General features: G+C 40.5%; 1 protein-coding gene across 2 annotated transcripts in view; it reads right to left on the reverse strand.

Moving 5' to 3' along the window:
- Positions 1–440: 440 nt before the first annotated feature.
- The window catches only part of zgc:153993 (uncharacterized protein LOC767645 homolog), a 42,697-nt gene continuing 17,253 nt past the window's right edge, over positions 441–25,884 (reverse strand). For both annotated transcript variants that reach the window (XM_042061712.1, XM_042061711.1), the window contains 3 exons: positions 13,286–13,418; positions 4,607–4,711; positions 441–1,249 (listed from right to left, as the gene is read on the reverse strand). In XM_042061712.1, the coding sequence (XP_041917646.1) occupies positions 1,151–1,249; positions 4,607–4,711; positions 13,286–13,418 (337 nt within the window). In that variant the 3' untranslated portion in view covers positions 441–1,150. The remainder of the gene's footprint in view (positions 1,250–4,606; positions 4,712–13,285; positions 13,419–25,884) is intronic.

Consider the following 25,884-nt stretch of genomic DNA (forward strand, 5'->3'; position numbering starts at 1 on the left):
TGAGATCGGTCAATTGGCTGGACTGCTGTTGATTTAGGTCAGTCACTTTTAAGGGGGGTGAATATTTATGCATTCGCTTATTTTGCATTATTAATTAATTAACATTACTGTTTCGAAATTTGCTTTCACGTTGACATTAAAGGGGGGATTTATGTCAATTATTGTAAAAAAAAAAAAGATAGCATTTATTGAAGCAATAAAAAGGAAAATATCCAAGGGGGGTGAACACCAATGAACAGTAACTAGCAAAGGCGTCTGTGGTTCAGCAGTAACCTTCTCTCTCTCCCATTTGCTTCCTGCCTCTCATCACTGTCCTATCTCAATAAGGGCAAAAAGACCCCATAATAGACAAAAACCTTCCAATCTTTTATTTAATTGCTTAAAATTGTATTTGTAGCTTTTGCTTTGAAAGTACTAGTATACTCAAGGAAATGCAAATATGGTTTAAACAATTCCTTTATTTCACTGTTTTTAATGTCCAAATCACTATTTATTTAACACATAATTAACAGAAGGTAAATTAGCCCCAGCTGAAAACATGGTACATACCACACATTTCATATTTCAGTACATATGTCACTGTATAACTTTTGAGTCATTGTATACTTGTGTCATAAGAGCAAAAGTCAAGAGTTTCCTCATGACAAGGCCATCTTTATTTATATCTTTACTCTCCTCTTCAGGTTTTCAAGGTGGAAACATTGTTGGCTAAAGCATTTCTCCTATTTTGCACCACCTGTATAGAATCTTATATGTTTTTTTTTATTTTACTCCTTATATAAATGCATGGATAAGGCACTAGTATGTTTGCATCTATGATCTATTAAATAACTTAATGTGTCCCTGTTATTCAATTACCATTTACCACTGGTTCACAAAATAGAAACAGAATATTCATATATACAGTATAAAAATGTAAATGGGCAGTCTATGGAAACAGTTCAAATCAAGCCATATTAATCAACATCTGCTGGTATCACATATCCTTCTGAATCATCACACTGAACAAATTCAAAATAAAATAAATACTCTTCAGCATCAAATGAAGGACAGGGTTTTCTGCATCAGGGCAAGTTTGACGTTTCTAGTGCTTAACCTGCCATCTTCTCCTCTTCAGACTTTGACTGCCAAGCTGAAGTACTCCTTGAATTCAACGAGTTCTCCTCCAATACGCCACAGCTGTGATGAAAGCCACAGCGAACAACAAGGAAACTGTACGCCATCTAGAAACACCATGGATAACACCCTCCTGAAAAACACAAATATTCCCATGTAATTACATCAATTTACAGTAATCTTGCTTCCTAAAAGCAGGGGAATCATTACGTTCATCAATCCTGTACTGAATCTTTTATCAATCCTGTACAACATGTGAACTAAAACTAAATATTTAAATCGGCTTATCCGCATGAACATATAACCCCAAATCAGAAAAAGTTGGGACGCTGTGTAAAATGCAAATAAAACAGAATGTGAGAATATACAAGTCTCATAAACCCATATTTAGCAGCAAAAAGGACACAGACAACATCTCAAATGTTGAAAATGAAAATTTGGACTATTTCATGGACAATATATGTTCATTCTGAATTTGATGCCAGAAACATGTTTCAAAAAAAGTTGGGATGTTTACCACTGTGCTGCTTCACCTCTTTCACAATTCTCAAAATTCTAATGCTTAGGAACTGAGACCAGAGTTTTGAGAATTAAATGGTGTCCCATGGATTCTGGAATCCAGTTCATTATAACCTCATTTATGAGTGGCACAGGTTGTTGGACAGCAAAATAATTGGTAGATTGTGTATGGAGGGGCCCCTATGGGGGGGGTGGGGTGGAGAGGGGGTTTCACAACAGGTTATGCTTTGTGCCTAGTCTGAGGGGCCAGTAGAGAAAACGTAGACCTACAAAAGAACAATACTTGACAGTCAAAAACATTTAATTCCAATCTTTGAGGGACTGATTCTTCCTCAGTATTTAATCCTTCTCCAATATATGATCTGAGCAGTATTGAGCTTGATAAATCCCACTTTTCCCTCACATAGCTATCTCCTCTATTGATGCTGTGCTCATTCTGCTTTGGCCATGCATAGCACCCTGCTTCTTACAACTGGGGACATACAGTACCACTCTCCTGTGCAACAAAAACTCAAACTTTATTGTCTGAATGTTTGATTATCGTTTAACTGTTACAATCAATGTATGGCAGTGCATAGCTGCGGGTGACCCATCCTCTGTAACAGTTGCTACAGCTCTCACTTCCACATTAGTCCAACTTCTACAGCCAGACATAACAACGCTAACGTAGCCTAGCTTGTTTAGCTTTTTATTTTTACGCATCACGGCAAAATCGTCATGGCTATCATGTTGTGTATTTACATAATCACATCATTTCTGTCAAATCAAATGTGCATTTACAGAGCGAACCATAGCCAAACTTGAGTAGACTCCCCAAACAATGTTTTCTGTGCATGTAATATAAGTATAAGTATAGTATATAGTATATATACTCTTTTGATCTTTTGGTCTCTGCATTTATCCCAATCCGTGAATTAGTGAAACACACTCTGTGAACACACAGTGAGGTGAAGCACACACTAATCCCGGCGCAGTGAGCTGCCTGCAACAACAGCGCCGCTCGGGGAGCAGTGAGGGATTAGGTGCCTTGCTCAAGGGCACTTCAGCCGTTCCTACTGGTCGGGGTTCGAACTGGCAACCCTCCGGTTACCATTCCGAAGCGCTAACCAGTAGGCCACGGCTGCCCTTGTAATGGCTACTTAAGCAAGTGTGGTGAGAGGTGGGCCCCCGGCAGCAAATTAGCTTTATTTGGAGTTGAGCGCTTAGACCATGGCTCTCTCTGGCAGCCACAGGCACAAATAGAAACAAATTATTTCTTAATTATCCACTTCACTATCCAACGTTACACAAATACAAAATCAGAAATTAGGAATCTGGAAGCTTATTGTTTTTAACGTCAGCATTTTAACACTTCTTGGTTCATAGGAAAAAATATTTATGGGAAAAATGAAATGTTTTTTTTTTCTGCAAATACATTAAAAATGAGCGAAACAACATAGAAAACCTAGGCTTTTGGCTTGGTGAGTTATAATGTATTCATTATTTTGTCTTGTCACAAACTGTTGTCCTGTAAAAATGTTGCTACTGTATCAAAACACTAAAGCACAAATTAAGCAGACTACAGGATATCGCTTACCTGGTGCAGCAAGTAGTGCACAGGTTGCACCATTGGTCAAGGGCGCAGGAAGGTGGGTGCTGAGGGTGCTGCAGCACCCCTTGCTTTTTGTCAATAGGCCTACAAATTCGCAGTTTGTCATTATATTTGTTGTCAAATAGGCAACTAGCAAAAAAGGTTATGGATAGCTTTGAATATAGCTATCCATAGTCAAGATTAAACGTTATAGTCTAGCTATAGTGACGTGAGAAAGTGACGTGACTCGCTGAGGAGAGACGTTGCAAGCAGGCTAGTTGACTTATTAAGAATATTAGGCTACAGAAAAGAATACAGTATTTTTTTCTCTCCCGGCAGTAAAGACAGTAGATTCAGTGTTTAAAATGTGAATGCAAACTAAAGGTAGGCTAACTATGCATATGACCATCCAGAGGCTGCTGATCTGTCAAAAATGATGAAGATCAAGATGGTTTTATTGTTGCTGTCATTATTACCACAAACACGAATTGATAACGAAACCATGGCGATCGTGGGTTATATCTTGCCTGCTTATTAGGCCATGCACAGGTTAGAACTCCATGCAGCATGCATAGCCTACTGCCAGTTTCCATATACCATCACCAACTAGTTCGCACTTTGGATATATCGTTGGATTGTGAAAAGCCCAAATTCGAATACCAAACGACAACAGATGAGGTAGGATGCATCTTTTGCAATTAGTCTTTGGCAAGCCCACGACCTCACGTACGGCTCAGTTTCTGTTAGTGTCAGGCAATGTGGCTGATCTAGCCCAAATCCACGAATTTCGTGTTGGTGAGACCTGTTGCCTATCAGTAGACATGTCATCTCGAGTTCCACGACAGCTTAGCTAGTGCCACCGAAATATGACACTGAAATCCTTTCACTATTGGAGTCGCTCAGATAGATACCGCTGTAATTGGTGGTTAGGACACTTTTGCTGTGGAGTGGAGACGCCATAACTTAGGCTACTCAGAAATTGTTTGCCATTGTAGGTCATTGCAGCCTAATTATATTTTCAAGCCAAACATCTCTGGTGTGGTTTTGACAATCAGAAAAGCAATATACTGAAATAGTTTAATGATGTAAAGTCAAGTGCGCTTCTATGGGTCTGGGGTGTGTGCACGCAGTTTTTATTTGATGAGTCGGAGTGGCAAGTGCTACGCATAGTTGCAGTGGAATGTGGCTGTTCTCGCTCTTAGGTCTACTCATACACGGCGCTGAAATGGCGTATTTAGCTGTCTAAATTCGAATCATATCATGCTAGGGGAGAAATCGTCGGACATCCATTATTTTGTTATTCAGCACCCCTGGTCAAAAATATGTTCCGCGTGCCTGCCATTGGTAACATATTTCCTAAGGAAACACACACACACACACACACACACTCAGGAAACATACCCATCCTCCCTGCTGGCGGATCCAAGCTGAGATGTTTTCCCTGATAAACTGGAGTACCCAGCTAATGATGTGGCGAATGATTTCAAAGTGGTTTTGAGTCAAAGCCTGGGGAGGGATGAAAAGAGACAACAAATGACAACATCATTTACATACATTTACATTTATTAATTTGCCGGATGTGTTTATCCAAAGTGACTTACAGCAATGGAATAACATTTAAGCTATTAACATTTAAGCAATTTAACTACAGCATAATAACATTTAAGCATTTTAAACATTTACTACAGTGCAGAGGAGACTATAGCTAGGAATTACCACTGCATCTGTCAAAACTAGTACTATAGGAGTACCTATATATTAAGTACTAGTCAAAGTATGGAGGAGAAGTGGTAGAAGAGGAGGTAGAGAGGATGTAGAGCGAAGCGAAGAGGGAGAGGGTTGTGGCTTTAAGAGTTTTTTTAGGATAGAGGAATGCCCTGCTCTGATGGAATTTGGCAGATTGATCCACCATCGGAGGACCCCAGATAAAAAAGTCTGGATTGTCTTGGGTGTGGAGGTGGCAGTGCCAGACGACACTACTTGGATGAGGGCCGCATCCAAGGGGTAACATACAAGCCTTTATGAGAGCACTTAAGTAAGTGAGTGCAGACCCAGCAATCACTATATGCAAGCATTAGTGACTTGAATTTGATGCGGGCGGCTAAGAGAAGCCACTGGAGCTCAATGAACAGCGGGGTCCACACTGGCCGCAGTGTTCTGGACCATCTGTAGCGGTTTTACCACAAGCTGGAACGCCTGTGAGGAGGCTGTTGCAGTGGTTTAAGCGTGATATAACCATGGTCTGTACTAGAAGCTGAGTGGCTTGTGGGTAAGGTATGTTAGACCTTAGACACGCCCAAGGAGGCCATGATTTAAGTTCATTCATTCTGATCAATCCCAATGCAATGTGAACATCTCATACGTTTATGTTTCCTTTTATAATATAAAGTTATCCCAACTACATATCACCTACACAGATATTAAGAGGAAGGTCAGGCCTTCTGCCTGTTTGAGTTATGTTGAGCTGAGGCCTTTGCCTGAATTTAGCCAGTGCTATTTTTCAACATTGTGGAATAGATCTGGCCGCAATCTTTAATTTTGCTATAATATATAATAATTATGATTATCACACCATAGCTTTCTCCCCACCCAATTATAATAGTTATCACCGGAAACACTTTATTTTAATGTGTCGCTGTTACAGTGTACCTACCTAATTAGGTACAGTGGTACAACCTGTGTAACAACATGTACTATCAGGTACTATCATTGTACTTGCATTATGTATTTGTGGGTACCTACATATAGTTGTTACATTGTAATACTGAGTGCTTTTACAAAACTTTGCCAATTTGCCTAAATTTTCATCAGAGGCAAAGAGCTGACCTGAGACCTGCTGGATGAGGTAAATCTGGTCATGATAGATTTGATATACAAACCATTCTTAGCTCCAGTCAAGGCCTCATTGTCTTCAGTGTATGCCTGATGGATGCTACTATCTGCTACTATACAGCGACTTACTTCTGTGATTTGGGAAAAGCCCGTGAAAGTCCTGGCAGGAAGCGATTACATCAACGTTTTTTGGTATATCCAGTTTTTAATATTTTTTTTCCGAAGTGTTTACAACTTAGTGTTAACTAATAATTGTTGCAAACTGGTACTACGAACAAACTATTAGTGCATTTCTGGATCTACATCCTTATGCATGCTTCCTGCCAGGACTTTTACGGGCTTTTCCCAAATCACGGAAGTAACGTCGACGCAGCGGTATAGTAGCAGATAGTAGCATCCATCAGGCAAGTCTTATTTAAATAAACTCCTGGTGTATTTACAAACTTTTCAATGCCTCGTTTTATGAGTAAAGAACATACTGTAGAAGTTTCGTACCATTCAGGGCATTATTAATGGGGTAATTTACGAGATAAAAGTTGGTACCATTACGACTGCAGAAACTCATTAGTTTCTGACAGCGCTACTCGACCAGGGTTCGACCAAGGGAAAACAGGTTCTGGGAGGGTGTTTGGCTCGGGGTCATGGTGCAAAGGACCCTACGGTGAAATTACTCCGAACCATCGCTTTAACCACCTCAAAAAAGGAAAACGCTCTGAGACAAAGTTAAAATCAGAATATTCGTAATAATAATAATAATAATAATAATAATAATAATAATAATAATAATAATCCTTATAAAAACAATAGGGCCTTGCGCCCTTCGGTGCTCGGGCCCTAATAAATGATAACAACAACAATAATAAAATACCAATATTAACAATAGACTCAATAAAATTGAACGGAATACAAATAAACATAAACCATAAACATATACTGACCACAACTCTATAAGAAGGAATTCATTATATGAGGTAAACAGACATCTTTTGAAGAACCCAAATCATTCCACCAATGAGGGATCACACAAGAGTCTTGATTGTGAAGGACCACTTTATAGTTTTAATGTATGCTGTTGATTAATAAAATGAGCATGGGTTCTCACACAAATTTCACAAATAATTCTGTTTTTTGTATGTGCTTTAATTTGTATGTGAATTTGTGACCGGAAATTCTATGCACTTGTAGTATTGAAATTTGTCCTTCTGGTGGCATGGTAGTTTGCACAAGGGGATACCAGTCTCCATTGATGGGGTCAATGTTGAGGTGGTAAGCACCTACAAGTACCTGGGTCTCCACCTGGACAATAAACTGGACTGGTCAGCCAACACTGACGCACTGTACAAAAAAGGGCAGAGCAGGCTGTACTTCCTGAGGAGGCTGCACTCCTTCAATGTGTGCAGCAAGCTCCTCAGGATGTTCTACCAGTCTGTTGTTGCCAGCGTCCTCTTCTATGCAGTGGTATGTTGGGGAGGAAGCACAAAGAAGAAGAATGCAGGGCGACTTGACAGGCTGGTAAGGAAAGCTGGCTCTGTAGTGGGAGCTGAACTGGAGTGCATCACTTCAATATCTGACAGAAGGACCCTGAACAAACTCAACATCTTGGACAATGAGTGTCATCCACTCCACAGCACTATTGTTAAGCAGAAGAGCCTGATCAGCTGGAGACTTTGCTCACTGCCTTGCACAACAGACAGACTGAGGAAGTCATTCATCCCCAGGGTCATTGAACTGTTCAATGCATCACTTAAGGGAAGAGGAGAAATAGACTTCTCCGCATAGTCTGTCTGCCTCTTCACCACCTCCATGTCTTGAACTGTCTGTCCACTAGCCACTTTACCATTGTCTTTTGCCTCACTGGTTGTGTGCTTTATTAGCACATATGCACAACCCCTCCCTCCATGCCACAGCCGAACTGTGACCACACTTATACCTTTCTTAATATAGTTATTTATACATAGATATATAGACTTTATTCTTGTACTGTTGCACTGTTTGACTTACTCATTTGCACCATCACCATGACACTCATTCACAAAGAGCACCTTACCTTACCTTATGCACAGAGGACCACAGGCTCAGTCCCTGCTTCAGTCATTGCAAGCGCACCTGATTGATTAATTACCCACTATGTGGATAATGTTTTTTAGAATTGATTTAGATTAAGTTTTATTTAGTATAATTTGTATTTTAGTATATTATATCTTCTACCGATTTTATATGGCGACTTATAGTCACGTGTGACTTAGATATGAAAATATATATAATTGAACATGTTTTTAAATGTTAATTCATATTAACTGACATGAACCCTACATGAAACATTACCATCTACAGCCGCGAGAGAGCACTCTCAAATTTCAAACAAATTCTGTGCACTTTCAGTCAGAGATTAGTGCTTGCACTATGCCTGAATCACACGTGCATACCTAAATCCTCAAATTATGGCCGGAATTCTAGGGCCTCAGATTCGGACAAATAAAGGCCAGTAATAATTGCCTACATTGTTTCGATTTAACTCATAAAAGAGCTCTTCTTACTATGTTATATTGTTGGTTGGTTTAATATTGTTGCCGATGAAAAGTCATTGTCCTACACCATGAGTCTCCAACACATCGCTCTCAAGCTACCAGTCGCTCGCCGCCCCCTTCTGAGTTTGCCAGAGGCTGAAGCAGTAACCTACATTTAAACACAATTGTTGCTGCCAGGCATCAGCCTACGAATTTCATAAAAAAGTAAATCATGCAAAAAAATAACTCCGTTTAGGCTATCGTAGACTTCTTTGGCTATATGGAATAAGGTTTCCATTACAGCACAGCACACATTCAATGAATGAAAGTGGATGCCTGATCTTAGCACTTTGACACTTTTAACTAGATGAAACTTAATAGTGAACCATCAAACCCTTACAGATTTCAGTGGTCATCAGTCCCGATATTTAGCAATATAATCAAAGAGTCCAAATGTAAATTAAATCGAACATCTTCTGCTTTTGATAGCCTACCGATATTCTTTATCTTCTACTGTCCTTATTGCTTAGTTGTGTTTTTTATATTATATACTTTTATTACTTTTTCTGCTGTTAGTGAATGTTGTGTGTGATGTCTGTATGCTACTGAGACCTTGAATTTCCCCTTGGGGATCAATAGTAGCTATCTATCTATATTTCTATCTATCTACAGTAGTTGGCATTACATCCATGCGCTTAACGTTTGAACCGTATACCATAATTAGAAAATTGAAATGCAATGTAATTGAAACATTTATAAAATTGTATAAATGTTTCTATTCATTCTATATTCCGATAATGTTCTATATCATACCAGCTATGCTTTTTACAAATATGTTTTTAATGGAAAAGTGATTTTAATTAATGCAGCAACAGACCACGAATGTTCGCCTCTGTTCAAGGCAAACTGAAACATGTTTCAAATCGATTGCGAACGTTCGCCTATGTTTGCGACTTTGAACGCACCCACTTGTCGTCTTTAAGCCTCGGTTGCTACTGTAGGTAACCGAACTATATACAAAGCTGGCATAATATCTTTAGACTGCTGACAAACTGTTTTATGCGTTCACTGAACAAAGATTATGAAAATTAAACACCACTTTTCCATCAGAGACATATAGAACATTATCGGAATATAGAATGAATATGAACATTTTCTTCAAAAACACAGATAGAAATGTAGTTCAGTCAGTAACAGGTCACTCTATGATGCAGGAGACCGGGGTTCGTTTCCTGTTTGCTGCAGCAATTTTGAAGGTGCATTTCTCACAGCTAAATCAAGCTAGATAGATAGATAGATAGATACAGTAGATATATAGAGATAGAAGGCCGGGCTTGTGGAGCTATATGCTACATGGTCCTCGCTTTAGATTGGGGGGCTGCAAAATTTACTACAAATAGGTAAGAAAGGTCTTATAAGCGTATTAGTTATCCACTTCTTTGTCTTATACACCATTAACAAGCATTAACAAGCTGCTTGTTAACACTTACAACTGTTAACAAATATGCTTGTAAGTAACTTAAAAGGCTGCTTACACTTACAAGCTGCATGTTAACAGTTAGTTAATGTTATTAAAGGATAACAATAGTTAACTAACTGTTAGTAATGAATTGTTAACTGCTTATTATGCACTGTTAATACCTAATAAGCACATGTTATTCTAAAGCGTTACCAAAATTCCAATATGCATTGAATGCAAAATAGGAAAGACACAACCGCCAGTATACAAAGTCAATTGCGCTGGAGTGCACGATAGGGGCCTAAAGGTAAATGTAAGTCAATATGAAAATAATGTATAATGTATATTGTAAGTAAGAGATAATGTTCAGAATGCTGGTCATCATCGGAAAATAAGTCCCGACTAGGGTTGGGCGATGTCCCCTAAATTGGCATTTGACGATGTGTACAGTAGAACATCATGATGGACGATGATATCGTCGAGGAGGGGTCTAGTAAACAGTAATTAATACCATATGTCTGTACAGAAATACATTTATAATTTTCTACATAAAAAATAAAAAATGTATTATATACACGTATATGATGAAAGTGGACAGCTAAGAGAGACATACTGACCAGACTACCGAAAGACGGAAGACGGATAGACAGACGGATAGACAATCAATCTAAACACTTGCGTAGTAACCAACCAGCGGAATATTACACATTGCCAGCCTTCGCTGGGCCTAGCAAAAAAGCTACTTAAGACTACTATCGTTGTCACTCATTTAAAATCTTCAGTAGTAGGCCTACGCTATGCAGCATCCCACGTTATCAGGCTACCGTCTATGCTGACTATGATGGCGGTGGGAAGTGAAAGTAAAGGGCTGCGATCGCGCAGTCCAGGCTATAGGAGGGTGAAGTAAAAAAACTTTTACAAATAACGAATCCCGATTACCACTCCACTACTGTCTGGGTCTTTTGCTAAATGCATGAAATTCAAGCCTTACAGTGAAAGACGGATAGGCTACCTTCTGATCCTGTAATTAACGAAAGAAGTGGTTTATTTTAACACTGAGAAGAAGGACGCATTTGGCGCTCACTGTAGCCTCGCAAAAATATTTGAGCGCTAGAATGTCCTAGTCATAGCCTAACAATAATAATTCAATAGGACTATTTTCTGCTAAAACATTGCTACATATTGTACGTCCAATGTAGGCTATAGGCCTGCGAGACATGTAGGCTACAAAAAGACAATTACACATTCACGTCACAGTCAGGAATTAGTTGAATAAGATGGTAGACTAATAAGTCTTTTATTTTATAAGACGGTAGACTACTACGTGATAACTGTTTGGCTGACAGCCTTTAAAGTAGGCTCAATTTCATTTCCAGGGAAAGGCTTTTTTATGTTTTACCCTTCAGACCTGTTTTTTTTTCTGTTGAGCAAAAAAAAATATTATTCAGCTGATTTTTACTCCTCTCCAATGTAGAAATAAAGGGGAAAAAATATTTTTTTGCTAAATCATGTCTTTATTACTATTTTTTAATGTCCATTACAATGGACGCCTCGACTAAATAGGTGTAAAATAACATGAGGGCTTAGGGGAAAAAACACTATGTTTTTTACATAGTAGTATTGAAAGTAATAATCACATATGACTTAAACATTTGAAACGGAATGTTTGCATGTGTCTGAATGTGTTTATATGTCTAAGAGCAAGTCAAAACATGCACATTAACTAATGTGCCGGATTGCGTCCACACAATACCTGTGGTGAATGTTCAGCAGTTTTCAATATACACACAGTTTGCAAAACTAATGGCTGGGATAGATTCAGCACCCCTAAAAACCCCTAGTTAGACATCTCAAGAGCTAATATTGGTCAACAAAATGTTTTCATTATTTTCGCCAGTCTCTCTGGGCACCCCAAACTTAATGGGCTCTCAAGGTGTTTCCCCGAGGATTTGGCTGTGGATAAATTGGGAGGTGTTACTAGACACCTATAGGAACACATAGTAAAAAAAAGCTATTGGTAAGAATTTTTTTTTTGCAGATTGGCGAAAAAAAAAGCCTAACTTTCCCTAACTATGAGTGCAAATAGGTTAGGCTATCATAAACATAAATTTATATTTATGAGGGGGAAAAGGTGCTGTTCCTATCTAGCTTCAGAGCCATGCTTGTCTTGTCTGATGTCTGAAGTGCTCTCAGATCAAGTTACAGGCCCTAACTGCATTCTGATTGGGTCATCAGGATCCAATAATTTACAAAGCATAATTAAAATGGTGAATTCACAGATTTTCATTGGTTTAGACCCAAAAATATGTCATGTCCATTCCAATGGACGTGGGGTCTGAAAGGGTTAGCCTGTTACAGCAGGAATTAGTGACTGGCATGTGGGGCATGGCATCACGATGGTTGCTTCCCATCGTGATGTCTGTCAACTATCACGTTGGACAATGATATCGTCCATTGGCACAACCCTAGTCCCGACAGGGCGAACAGGACCCCGACGAGACAGCGGAGGACCCCTCACAAACTCCCAAGCATCCTAGCCTGCTATACCAAGGTCAACAACATCATCGTGCATGTGGGCACCAACGACATTGGAGCGAGGCAGTCAGAAGTCTTAAAGGCAGACTACAAAACTCTCACCAGCCTATTGGACACAGGAAAACAGATCGTTATCTCTGGGCCTCTCCCTAAAGGAAGGGTGCCGAGAGATGGTCCAGACTGTTCGATCTCCAAACCTGGCTGCAACGCTACTACGCCTCCCTAAGCATCCCCTTTGTCAACAACCTTGACTTGTTTTGGGAGAAGCCCAGCCTGCTGAAGCATGATGGTCTCCACCCAAATCGATATGGAGCCAGGCTGCTCTCTGACAACATGACAACCATACAGGCATTGACATCCTGTACAAAATATCAGAGATTCATGCCCCAAGGTAACGATTCAAATAACATTGTGCATGTAAATGGATCTGAAAATGTTTTCTACAGGGTAACATATAATACTACCACTATAGATTAAGCTGCTTCATGCACTTATAGTTCTATTCCGACATTGATTTCTGCCCAACGTATAGTGATAAGCAAAGGCAATTTTAAAACTAGACACCCAACTAATATTCTTTCTATACCTCAGCATATTCCTCCTATAGTTTGTTTAGGAGAAACAGGTCAGAATTCAGTTCTCTCCAAAAAAAGATCTGACTTATTTCTGTGAAACAAAGAAAGACAGCAAAGACTGGCAAAAAATATGCTTTGACATAGTACATGTTTGAAATATCAGTGTGCATACCTTGAAAATGAGCTTATAGGCAAGGTGAAATAGTGCAACCACTCTCCCCCAGTTGATCCCATCTGAGAAGATGCTTCTGGCTACTGTGACAAACACATCCTGGGCACAGTTAGCCTGCACAGTATTAATGAGGCTGGTGAGGAGAGGAGACAGTGACAATGTAGTTTATGTGTAATACTTCAGTGTCAACATAATACTCATTTTGATATTGGATATATAAGTAAGGAGTTATAACCATATTTTTTTACCAGATATACAGTTGGGCTCATACATTTACATACATACATACTCACACTCAAACCCAGGCTTGGTAGACTATAAACAGTATGCCAGACAAATCCCTCAGATATTTCCCTAGTCATATTATGGACCATTGGCCTATGTGTCGGTTCTGCTGAGCATCGAATGCATTATTTAAAATTTGTCCGAAACCGTATCCCAATAATTTTTTGTGATGCATGGATTAATGTAGTAAACATCACCAGAACTGTAAAACTGTGCTCTGCACCACAACTGTAAAACATTTACAAAGCATAATTATTGCAGCACTTGAATTGGTCACATTATAGACAGGGTTATTCATATTCATTTTCATTTTCAGCTTTTTAATTTACATTATTGCTAAAAATGTAATTTAAAAAAAGAAATGTCACAACACAGAAAATTATTATTAATTTTCTTTCTTTTTATTATTATTATTAGCAAATAATTGAAAATTGAAAAATTAATGCCGTAGGCCATACCCCACTTAGGTATGTAACGATTACCGGTATAATGGTAAACCGTGTATGAGGGGGCACCGCGACACCGGTCATTCCCTTTAACAGCAAGCAGCGCAACTTCAAATAGCACATTGGCACATTTGAAGGAGTCTGCTTGCACACTAGACCGTATGGAACAGGTATTCCACTAAACCATGCTTTACTAAAACCTAGCAGAGTATAGCCTTCACATAACAAACTTAACAAACTCGGCTGACACCATCAACGTCAAGTTAACATTAACCAGCTTCCATGGGCTGATGAGCGCCTTGGCTAGCCTGCCTTATGTCTCTGAAGTCCCTCATCCATCCGTGACGCTGCACATCCAATGTCTGGACGGAGGGATTGCTCAGCAAGGGTGCCTAACATTAATCTGCAAGAGATCTGCAGCTGCCACGACCACCGAGCTGCGGCTGACATGCGAGCTGCCATGCTAGCATCTACCGGTGCCTGGAGTCTGGATTGAGTGCTAAGAAACTCTGATGACCGCGTCAACCATGAAACAACAAACAACAAACGGTCGCTGTCTAGGACCACCGAGCTGATAATCAGCAGGGTCGCCCATCACAAATTCGGACTGTCTTGTTCTTCCAGTGCTCTCCATACTGCCAGTGAATTCTCCGGGTTGGTCAGTTATAAAGAACTTTGTTGGTGTTGCATCGGTTGTGAAGACACAGCTGTGCGCAGTTTTCACGCGGGTCATCTTTGCCCTTGGACATTTTCAGCCGGTTGGAAATTGGACTAATTTTATTTTTAATTTTTATTTATTTTATTTATTAATTTGTTTGTTGTATGTCTTGTATGTTTTGGTGTCATGGGTACACTGGCGACTACGCCGCTCCGTCCGGCATCTTTTGTGTTTGTTATTTCTTAAATGTATTTCTTGGTGTCACGGGTACGCTGGCGACTACGCCGCTCCGTCCGGCATCTATTGTCTTTGTTAGTCTGTGTCAATGACAATGTCTTATATGTGGAGCGCTTTGAGTTGCACTCTGTTCATGTTAAATGCGCTATACAAATAAATCTGACTTGACTTGACTTGACATATCTGCACTTGTCTATTATTTGAACTCATTGGCTAAGTGATACTAGCTTCACCGTGGTGTCATAGTCAACAACAAAACAGTTCTACACAGCTAATTACTTTCACTATTGACTGACAAGGGGTTACAATCGAAAACGTAGCCTGAAAAAAGCAACATACCCCAAAAATGTGACTGAATAAAAATCCTAAGGCTATTTATCCTGCAGAGAAGTTGTTTGGGACTGCTGCTAAGGGCTGCTTACATCTTGTGACAGGGTGTCTTTAGATGCGCCTTTCGCTATAGACCAGATTTTTCTTGGTCAGTGGCGTAGTGATTTTTAGAGGGTGTAAGATCAGACCACAGCTCGTGCCACACCCATGGGCACAAGGTTTAAAAAAGCTAAAGCTAAATTGTTATTAAACCCAGTGAGTATCATTACACATAATTGTGCAGGCTGCACAATTTTGTCTTAACTGTTGCATTTAAGTTGACTGATCATCTCAATACCAATGTTTTCCAAGACTCAAAAAGAGAAAAAGTATTCAGAATCAGAAATTCAGTATTTTCTCATTTTATATCAGTAGTTTATGGGGAAGATCATGCGGTAACAGAGTTACACTCCCACTAGTTTTTTGGTGTCACTCAGCAATTAATTAACCAAAATTTAAGAACAATATGTCAGTTTGTATGTGCCTACATGCAGGGATGTGCACAGGGGGGTTGCTCAGGTTGCCCGGGCAACTGCCCATATGCCCTTCTCGATTCACGTTGCCCTTCGAAGGCCTAGATAAAAGAAAAATCGCAATTCGCCCATTCTGGCACAGAAAGTGAAAGTCAGCAGAGAAAGGGCAAACTCTGTTTACGTGGCTGCAGCCCTGCACGCGACCGGCACCTGAGCTGAGCCTGCATGAGCGGCCCTAGAAGGAGATTGTTGCGGTTGTCGGGTGAGACGACTCCACGTTGTCGGAAAAGGTGAGTTTTTGATGTATAACAAACGAACGATCATCATCATCAAGTTTTATGAAATTAATTAAAATCTTCATAAATCCAGGCTTGCCACGTTTAGCCTAAATAATCAGACAGATAGCTTGCAGACAAGCAGCCTATTATCACATAGCCTAGGCTACTATTTTTTTGGTAGGCATTAGGCAAACTACAGTAAACTACATGTCTGCTGATAGTTACTTTCTCACATTTCGTTTTAGCAAGAAGAATGAATAATGGAAGTAATGCTTCACATTAATTATTTTATTCAAAATGGTTAAATGCCTAAATCCTATCACTATTTTGGGTATTGTTTAAAGTCAAGATGCCCACTGAAAAGAGGCGGATTCAGAAGAGGGGGAGACAATTCAGGGAGGCAGTAAATTGGACAGCACATCACTGCAGGGTTGGATGCGAAAAAGCCAACCAGCAGGTGAGACAGAGACTTTGCACTGTGATAAAGATGACATGACACTGTGTAGACAAATTGATTAATTAATCAGACTCATATTTTAGCCTACTAATGGCAATGTTTCATAATTACATTACATTTAAGATGAGGAGCAGTCACAAGCCTCCAGACTATGTGAGGAAAAAGTACCAGGAGGAGGCACATAGGGCAGGTAGGCCTAAGTGATGATCTTCAAATATGAGATGAGAGGACCATGCTAGAAAGAACAGGGTTAAAGAGCTGCATGCTAAATAATTGTAATCTAAAAAAAGATCTTGTCTGAGCAGAACATAAATACCACTACTAGTGGGCATTAAATTAAATGATAATGGCAATAACAATGTTGGACCGATGATGAGCCCAAATTTGGAGAAACCTATCAGTGACTTGATAGGCTATTGATAGGGATATTGATTATGTAGGGATTTTCAAGTCATGTTTTTCTGTGTTATTATTAGTAGTAGTTAAGATGATTGAGTGCTGTATATCAGTGTTTTACTTCTTTGTGTATATTTTAATAAAGACCCTGTTATTCTCAGTCCTTCATATAGCCTGTGAGTTTTTTTCCCTTTTTCTTTTTTTTTTTTGGGGGGGGGGGGGGGGGGGTGCTTTTTTCAGGCCAGAGCAACTGCCCCTCAAAATTCCTGTGCACGTCCCTGCCTACATGTACTTAAATAGTAGCACAAAATGGGCTTGTGAAATTAAATCTTCATATGATTTTAAAGCCAGAAAGTGCTTGGTAATGGAGTTACGCAAAATTAACATCACTTTCCTAAAAGTCAACATCATCAATCATGCGGTTCTCAAAATATAACATTAAAAAAAAAAAACTCATATCGTGTTTCTACACTTGTTTCCTATAATATGACCAAAGATTTTGCGACTGTGACTAGTTTTGACATACTTCTAAGACAGTGGTTCTCAAATGGGGGTACGCGTACCCCTGGGGGTACGTGAAGGCACTCCAGGGGGTACGTGAGATTTTAACCCTTAGGGGCCGTTTACACGAAACCGCCGGGTGAATTTTCTCTTACCGCTTTCACACCTTTAACAAGACCGGCAAGAAAAAACCTTGCGTGTACACACAGAGGTGTAACCGCCTAAATGTGCTGTAGTGCATATGCCAGCCCAGTCGATGGCGCCGCTGTGCTTCGCGATAATTTCGCGTGAATCACATAGAAGAAAACATTGTTGAAACAGTTTGTTAAGCCAGAGAATGTCTAATAAGGGCTCTGGGTTAAGCAGTCACATGAAATAAGGAGACTACTGACCAGTGGCGGACCGTCAGGGCCTTCAAAGCCTTCTCTGAAGGCCTAACTATTTTCAAACGAATGAAAAATAATAGTGTCTTTAATACCATTGTACTTTAGCATTTATTATTTGCTTCTGCTTCTCTTTCCCCGATCGTTCTTGACTACTGATATCCCACCACTGTCCGATATGTGATTTGATTGGCAGATTGTGTGAGCAAATAGTGAGTGGGTGCGATACATTTTTATCCAATTGCACGTCTTCTCTTGTTAAGTCCCGCATCAGGCCTTCACAAGGAATCACTGCGTTTTCGGTACCTAAGCAACCATTAGAAATCATATGTTTGGATTCGGCTTGATTGATGGCTACATCTGACTGATTAGCCAATCAAATCGACCTGTTATGGTGAAGTAGGCAGGTCTGACTGCAGTTGGGCCTGCAAAGCAAAGATTGTTAAGGCGGAGCAAGATACTTCGTCGTAGTTCATGTCTATGGGCATGAAATGGGGATCGAATCTTGTCTGCATAAAGAGGAGTGTCGATGACGTATTGATGAGCGTACGTTGCAACCGGCCAACAGCAGCGGCATAAATCCGGCGCACACCTGATATAAAGTCGATTTTCTCCAGACTGGAATGCTCAAAAATGCTAAAATGTACCTGAAATGTTCAGAAGGGTTTGAGGATCATGAATACGTGCCCGAAATTCACATTCCTAACTCTATAGAACCAAGACCTTAGCATATGTGGTAAAATTCTGAGCTATGCCCATAGACTTCAATGGAGCAGTCGCTGCCTCTGCTCTGCATAAAGGGGGATTATGACCCCCCCTCGTGTGATCCGGGTTCCCGGAAGTGGCTCCTGATGAAATATCTTGCTCCGCCTTAACAATCTTTGTGCAAAGTTCGAAAAGAATACCCGGAACCGTTCATCAGAAATTTTGACGCTGTCTGTTTTACGTGATGAACTTTGTGAGCAACTTCTGTCAGTCAGACAGACAGACATTCACTGGAAAAGTACATGTCACACTGACATGACTATGGTTATAGTTATGAACAGTAAATTGACCGTTTTTGTTTAAAAAATATATACTGATACGCCTTCATTAAGCAAAATAATATAGGCTAATGTAACGTTACAGTGTCAGCTGGACTACATGTTAGCAAGATGCACATAACGTCAGCTAGCTCTGCACGTAGCTGGTAACCTATGCAGGAATTGGTAAGTTCTGTTTCATGTTTATAACATAGACTTGTAGTACAGTAGTACTATTGATGCTTGTTATCTGGCCCTTTTCTATATAAAAAAACTGGTTTTGTGCTGCTTGCATACTGCAATGTCTGCTTGGTTACTAGGCTATGCTAGCTTGAAGTTGTGTTGGAGTTGGTGGCTTTGGTGAAGATGTCTGGATCGGCATATGTGAAAACTGTCATTTGTCTTTGGTTCCCTGCCCTGCTAGTTTAGTCTAACTTTTTATCTCTCTGAGTTTTGTGGAAATTATTGGTGAAATCAGACATTCTAAAATAGCCAACAAGCAGCAGCATTAGGGCAATACACATAGATATACCAAAGATGGTTGATTACGAAGATACTTCATGAGAGGCCATTTCCTGTCCCTGGAAATTTATGCAAATAGGGTAGCAGTACACGCCCCCGCACATTTATGCAGTGATCGGGCTCTCTTTTTAACATTGAGGTCTATGGCAGAATCCAAGAATTTCCCAGAATTTGTCAAAGCCTTATTTTTCTGAGCAATGGATGCACATTTCGAACACGGTATCATGATCTCCAAACCCTCCTCCTTATTTCAGTAGAATGTCGTGATAGTATGACCCTCCAGTCGGGAGAAAATCAACATTAATGAAGGTGTACACCAAGTTTATGTTTTTGTACTCCGGCTTGTCTGGCATGGAACCGAGGCGTTTAAACCTAAGTCATACGTCAGTGACACGCCCCTGTGCAGGCGGGAACTGAACCAGAGCCCGTCTCTGACTGAACTCCACTTTGCCCTCATAGACATGAACTAGGACGACCCATCTTGCTACGCATTCATTATCTTTGGATATACGGCAATACAGCTGGTGACTTTCATGTTTAATAGCATGGTGGTGTGCTGTGACATTTTTTTTAAAATAATTTTCTGTTGAGACCTTTTCTCATAGTGTAGGCCTACCACGAAATAGCCTACGTTTGGCAAACACTGTAGGATAGCCTACTGTAGTTCCATGTGAGTCATCAGAGCAGCGTGGCACCTAGAACAGTTGCACTGTAACGTTAACGTTAGAGCTACAGCGATATAGGAGAGCCACAGTCTGAAGCAAGTTTGCTGATGTCAGATTAAACTACTAAATGGTTTGGACACATCATTGTAGACCGGTGGCAGTGCTATTTGTGCGTGTGAGTCATGAACATAAATTAGGCAACCGATAGCCTAAATATTTCAAAGTAGTCTGCACAAACCCATACTTGAGTACACTTGGTGTTCACTTTTAATAAGTATAAGTATAAGTATATATACTTTTTTGATCCCGTGAGGGAAATTTGGTCTCTGCATTTAACCCAATCGGTGAATTAGTGAAACACAAACAGCACACAGTGAACACACAGTGAGGTGAAGCACACACTAATCCCGGCGCAGTGAGCTGCCTGCTTCAACAGCGGCACTCGGGGAGCAGTGAGAGGTTAGGTGCCTTGCTCAAGGGCACTTCAGCAGCGGCCCACTGGTCGGGGCTCGAACCGGCAACCCTCCGGTTATAAGTCCAGAGTGCTAACCAGTGGGCCACGGCGGCCCCAATATATATGACATGGACTAAATTGTACGTCTTTACTGGACAGCAGCAGGCAGCAGTTTATAATGTACTTGTGAATATGGGTGGTAAATAAATAGCCTAGCAGCCTACTTTGCTGCTGAGGATGATCTGTTAACCAATAAGCAGTCGGAGCATTAATTGTTTGTGTAACGAAGATTCTAGTGCTACACAGACTCGCGTAAGAGAGAGAGAAAACTATTCCCCCCACCATGAAATGCTGGGAAATACACACATTTTAACGCTGAAATGTAAAAAAAAAAAATCTCCCCCGTAACGCCCCCCTATTATTATTTTTGTCAAAAAATAGTCATAATTGAAGGCCTAACCACTGAACGCACAGTCCGCCACTGCTACTGACAATTCGGTTTTCAATTCAACTAAACTAATAAAGTTCATTTTCAAGGTATGTGACTGCTATGTAAAATTTCAAATGCTTAGCCTACGCATTGCATTAGGTCTGAGCACCACTGGAGAAAACACTAACATGCAGTAAGGTAATGTTTAACTAAGTTAAGCTACCGTGTGCTTCTAACTTAGCCACTAAAGGCTGATAGGCTACATTGTGCACATAAATCATGACAGGGGAAAGAAAAACATTTTAATATGATAAATAAATGGTTTGGTTTGTTTTGACAAGCAGCATGTCAGGTCGAGTGCCATAGCTGAGTTGAGAGGTGGGGCTATGTCGTCATAAAGTTGCCGGCTTCGCACCTACAGGCGTCTACACGACGAAAGTTAGCCGGCGGTTTCAAAAGTTCCCACTTCAGAAGCCGGTTTCAAAAGCTATCGATTTCAGTCTCCTAAACTGCCGGCGTCGTGTACAAGCAAGGCGTAACCCTTAACAAAACCTCACCGGTTTCACAAAAACCGGCGTCGTGTAAACGGCACCTTAGAAGCCAATTGACGCAACGTGCATCAAAAAACACACCCTTTCTTCTCTGTTACATTGCTCCGCTGTTCATAGCAGCGAGATGAAGCCCTTATTGCGTGACAGAGCAGAAGTGGGGCTTTCCAACAAGACCACGCACTTGTCTGTATGTTAAAGTATGAAGATTAAAACAAATCATGAAATTAAATCAAAATTGCATCATATTTACAGTCTATACTTCTCTGCGTTCACCTGCGCACCCATTACTCTCGTTTGAATTACTCGCGAACCCGTGAACGCATAGATAGAACGCAAGCATATCAGATGAAAGAGGAGACACAAGGCTATCCATTGGTACCAAGTATGTCGATCCTTCTGGCTTATAAAAAACAGAAGAAGTGACTGCAAAATAATAACGTCATGTACAAAAACCAACTGCACACCCATTATGCTCGTTTGAATTACTTGTGGACCTGTGATCGGATAGATATGCCACGCATGTCAGATGAAAGAGGAGACACAGAGCTATCATTTCCAAGTACATCCTTCTGGGTTATAAAACAGACAAAGTGACAGCAAAATAATAACTTCATATAGCTCGATTTACCTCACGTATTTGTCTGTTTTTGTGGCAAAGCATGTTTATAATCCAACGCTATTGTGTGTTTCTTTATGGCAAAGAATGTTCATAATCCGGTTTTGAGATCCTAGCAAATTCCTGCATGGCATCCAATTCAAGGCTCACATTGAATCCCAATTTGTTCAACAAAGAAACACCTTTTTTGCCTTTACTTTGTTCATGGCAATGCAGTAAAAAGTTGTAGAGAACCATGAGTGCAGAACGCTAACACGTAAACTCGGGTCAAGTCAGGTCAGATCAGATCAGTTCGTGTTACAGATATGGAGCGCAGAAAGGTCATTTCTAATCACTAAATAAAAAAATAGCATTAATTTCTGTAAGGCGCACACCACATATGTCTCTAAATTGCTTAGCCCCAGAGAATCCTTCCACCATGGCAATGATATTGCCAGATTCAGGACAGTCTGCCCTACACACACATGAAATGCATGTAGAGCTATGAGCTTGCTGTGGTGAGATACATGTCAAAATATAAGAATTTGTATAATACACTTTTTATATTTTAATTCTTTAAAAATGACAACATATAAACAATATATAATATGGCTGTGTGGCACTTACAATGACCAGAATAAATCCTTATTAATAAAGGTAGTGAAAATGCCCTAAAAACAGCTTAGAATCCATGCAAAAATACTTAAAAAACAATTATTTAATACATATTTCAGGAAAATATAAGTTGTATGTGTTTATCAGTTCCAAAGTTTAATAAATTAGACACTGATGGCACAGTGCTCTGTTTTAAGTCTTTTTTTCTCAACTAAAAATGCTTTGCGCTGGTTAGGGGGTACTTGGCTGAAAAAATATTTCACAGGGGGTACATCACTGAAAAAAGGTTGAGAACCACTGTTCTAAGACATATATGTTTCATAAGTCATGGTAACGGAGTTACGAATGTTCCTATTGTTAAAACAAGATTTAATTGCGTAATAATAATAATAATAATGGGTTGTGTTTGGGATATGTTTGTGTGGTAGTTTATGAATTAGGGGTATGGTATGTGTATGTTTTGGGGTAATGGGGTGTGTTTGGGATATGTTTGTGTGGTAGTTTACGAATTAGGGGGTATGTGTGGGACGTATGGTGTAATGCTGTATGTGTGTAAGGGGCGGGGGTGTACACGTATGTGGGTGTGTGTGGGGGGGTGTAATGGGGTATGTAGCATGTGTGTGTGTGCGCGCACGTGTGTGTGTGTGTGTGTGTGTGGGGGGGTTATATGTGTATTTAATGGTGTGTGTGTGGGGGGGACTTATGTATGTGTAGGGGGGTATTGTGTAATGGGTGTGTGTGTGTGGGGGGGGGTAATGTTGGTGTATCGTTACAGACCTAGTGTAAGCTAGAAATGAGACTTGCGTCACGATGCGCCGGGTATTATTCCTTATTGGTGAAATTATTTGCCTAATGCTCTTTGTTCTGTTAGGATAGGTTACGGCTCCTACACACAGTTGCGTTCCGTCAACGCATGCCAGTGGGTGTTCCTGATGGTAGCTATGCAAATGACTTGAAGTTTAACCGTAATTTGATTGGTTGGTGCCGTCCGTCGATTGGCTTGATTGGCCGGTGCAGTCAGTCGGTGCAGCAACAGCTGAACCTCTCAACGCGAGCTACGGGAGAAACGCGACGCAACGGACCCACAATTCAGTTCGGCAACGGATGACGTGAGCCCATGTAAAGTGAATGTGATGCGTCTCCAGCACTGCAACGCACGCAACTGTGTGTAGGAGCCGTTAGAGTCACATGGTAGGGATAGCAACTTAAAAGCGGGGCTTCAGTGATATCACTACCTGTGGCTAATTGGGTAAAGGTACACCTGTCTTGGCAATCAGGAGAGAGTCAATTGTTTTTTGGGCCTGCTGTGGGAGCAGGGCCTTTGTTCTCCCCTCTGGTTCGTAGTCACCTTTGGGCAAACCTATATGGATTATATTTTGGAACAACCACCACCGAGTAAAAATAAAACCTGAACTTTACAAGAACCAGCGCTTGGGCTGGCCGTAGAGCTATCAGAGTACCGGGCAGGGAGCGCGAGGATGCCACAGGTATGTGACCGCTCTCTGATTCTCCTGCCAAGCTGACATGTACACACACATACACCACAGTTAGGACCTACTTCCAAGTTTGTGCACCACACAAGGGCTAGCGTGTAGGGTGGTTCTTAGGTCTTTCTGTGTTTGTTTTCTGTTGGTTGCGAGTTGCGGTAGGCTTTTTAGTTTAATTGAACATACACTAGACAACGAAGAGCTTGGGCCAGGACCACCCCGTAACAATTGAGGGCTCGACCGGGACGAACCTGTGTGTGAGTAGCTTGGTTTTGTTTGTTTAGCTTATTTTGTTTGTAGCGTTGCGTTTGGCAATGGTTTGTTTGTTCTGGCGTAATGAAATTGGCATATGTTGCTAACGTTGGTGCCACTTGTTGTCAACCCCTTGTTTGAATTCGGCTTGGTTTTGCTACAGTTTTGTTACAGCATTTGGGGGTCGTTAATCTGCGACCGGTTTAGCTGTTTTGTCGCTGTCTTAGGACGGTGCTTGTTTACCGATTTGTAGTGCTATACCTGTGGCAGGGTGCTACGTTTGATTGTGGTTTGTTAAAAACTTGCGTGATGAATGGTAGCAATTTCTCTGTTCGCTGTCACCACTCGTAGGCCATTTGTAGGTTGTGGATGCGAGATCCGTGGAAGTTTGCCAATTAGCTTGCATTTAGACTGGTGAGGGCAGTCTTCTGTAAATATAGGCAGCATTTAGTGTTGTGTCCTCACACGAAACATTGCCTATAGCTCTTTGGAGATAGTTTTTGTCGTTAAAAGCACTCTAAGCGATGTTGAGTAATGTTGAGTGCTAGCTCACTACTCCCTACCGTGTGATTGAAACGTGCATATCGCCGGTGATTGGCTGGAACAGTTTGTTATGTTTTTATGGTCCAGGTTGGATCAAGTTGTTTTTGTTGCTGTTTTTGGAGCCTGGGCTGTCCACAGAGACCGTGTTTTTTTACAGTGTATTCAGGGCATAAGCAGTTAGTGGATGGTGAGGTGATGTTTGCTGTATGTGACAAAAAATGTTTAGCTTGGACTGCGTAACATCGCTTAGAGCAGTGTTTCTTAACTGGTGGGTTGGGACCCAAAAGTGGGTCGCGGAACCGTTCTGGGTGGTTTGCTTGTGTTAAAAATGAAGAAATCGCTCAATAAAATGCTATCTTATCAGACATTTTGATAGACTTATTTGTATGTCAGTCATTGCCATGGACATAGATAGACAATGTTTATGTGACAAGTCATGTTAGACATCATTTTAATGGTAAACACAAGTAGGCCTAGGCTAAGACCCTGAATATTTGAAGTAGGACATGGATTAACTTCAATTGAGTACAAAATGGGACAGAAACCCCAGTGTGTGGTGTGCAGTGATTTGCTGGCACATGAGAGCATGAAACCATCAAAGCTCATGTCACATGGAAGCCAAACACCCCTGTCAAAGACAAACCTGCCGATTAGCCTACTTTGAAAGGTAACATCAGGAGTTGAAGACTTCACAAATATAATGCCACACCTATTTTCACTCAACTTACCGGTATACCAAGAAATATGGATGATGATATACAAACATTTGTGGCTAGCAACTTTCATATGTAGTTGAGTAAGACTGTTTATCCACAATTCAAGTATTTCTAAGAGCTAAGAGCTTCCTAACATCAACTTCTGTGATTATGCAAAGATTACAGTATTTTCCGGACTATACAGTAAGTCACACTTTTTTTTATATAGTTTGGCTGGTCCTGAGACTTATAGTCAGGTGCGACTTATATATAATTGAACATGTT

This window comes from Alosa sapidissima, chromosome 14, assembly GCF_018492685.1.
Source record: "Alosa sapidissima isolate fAloSap1 chromosome 14, fAloSap1.pri, whole genome shotgun sequence".
Taxonomy (NCBI): domain Eukaryota; kingdom Metazoa; phylum Chordata; class Actinopteri; order Clupeiformes; family Clupeidae; genus Alosa; species Alosa sapidissima.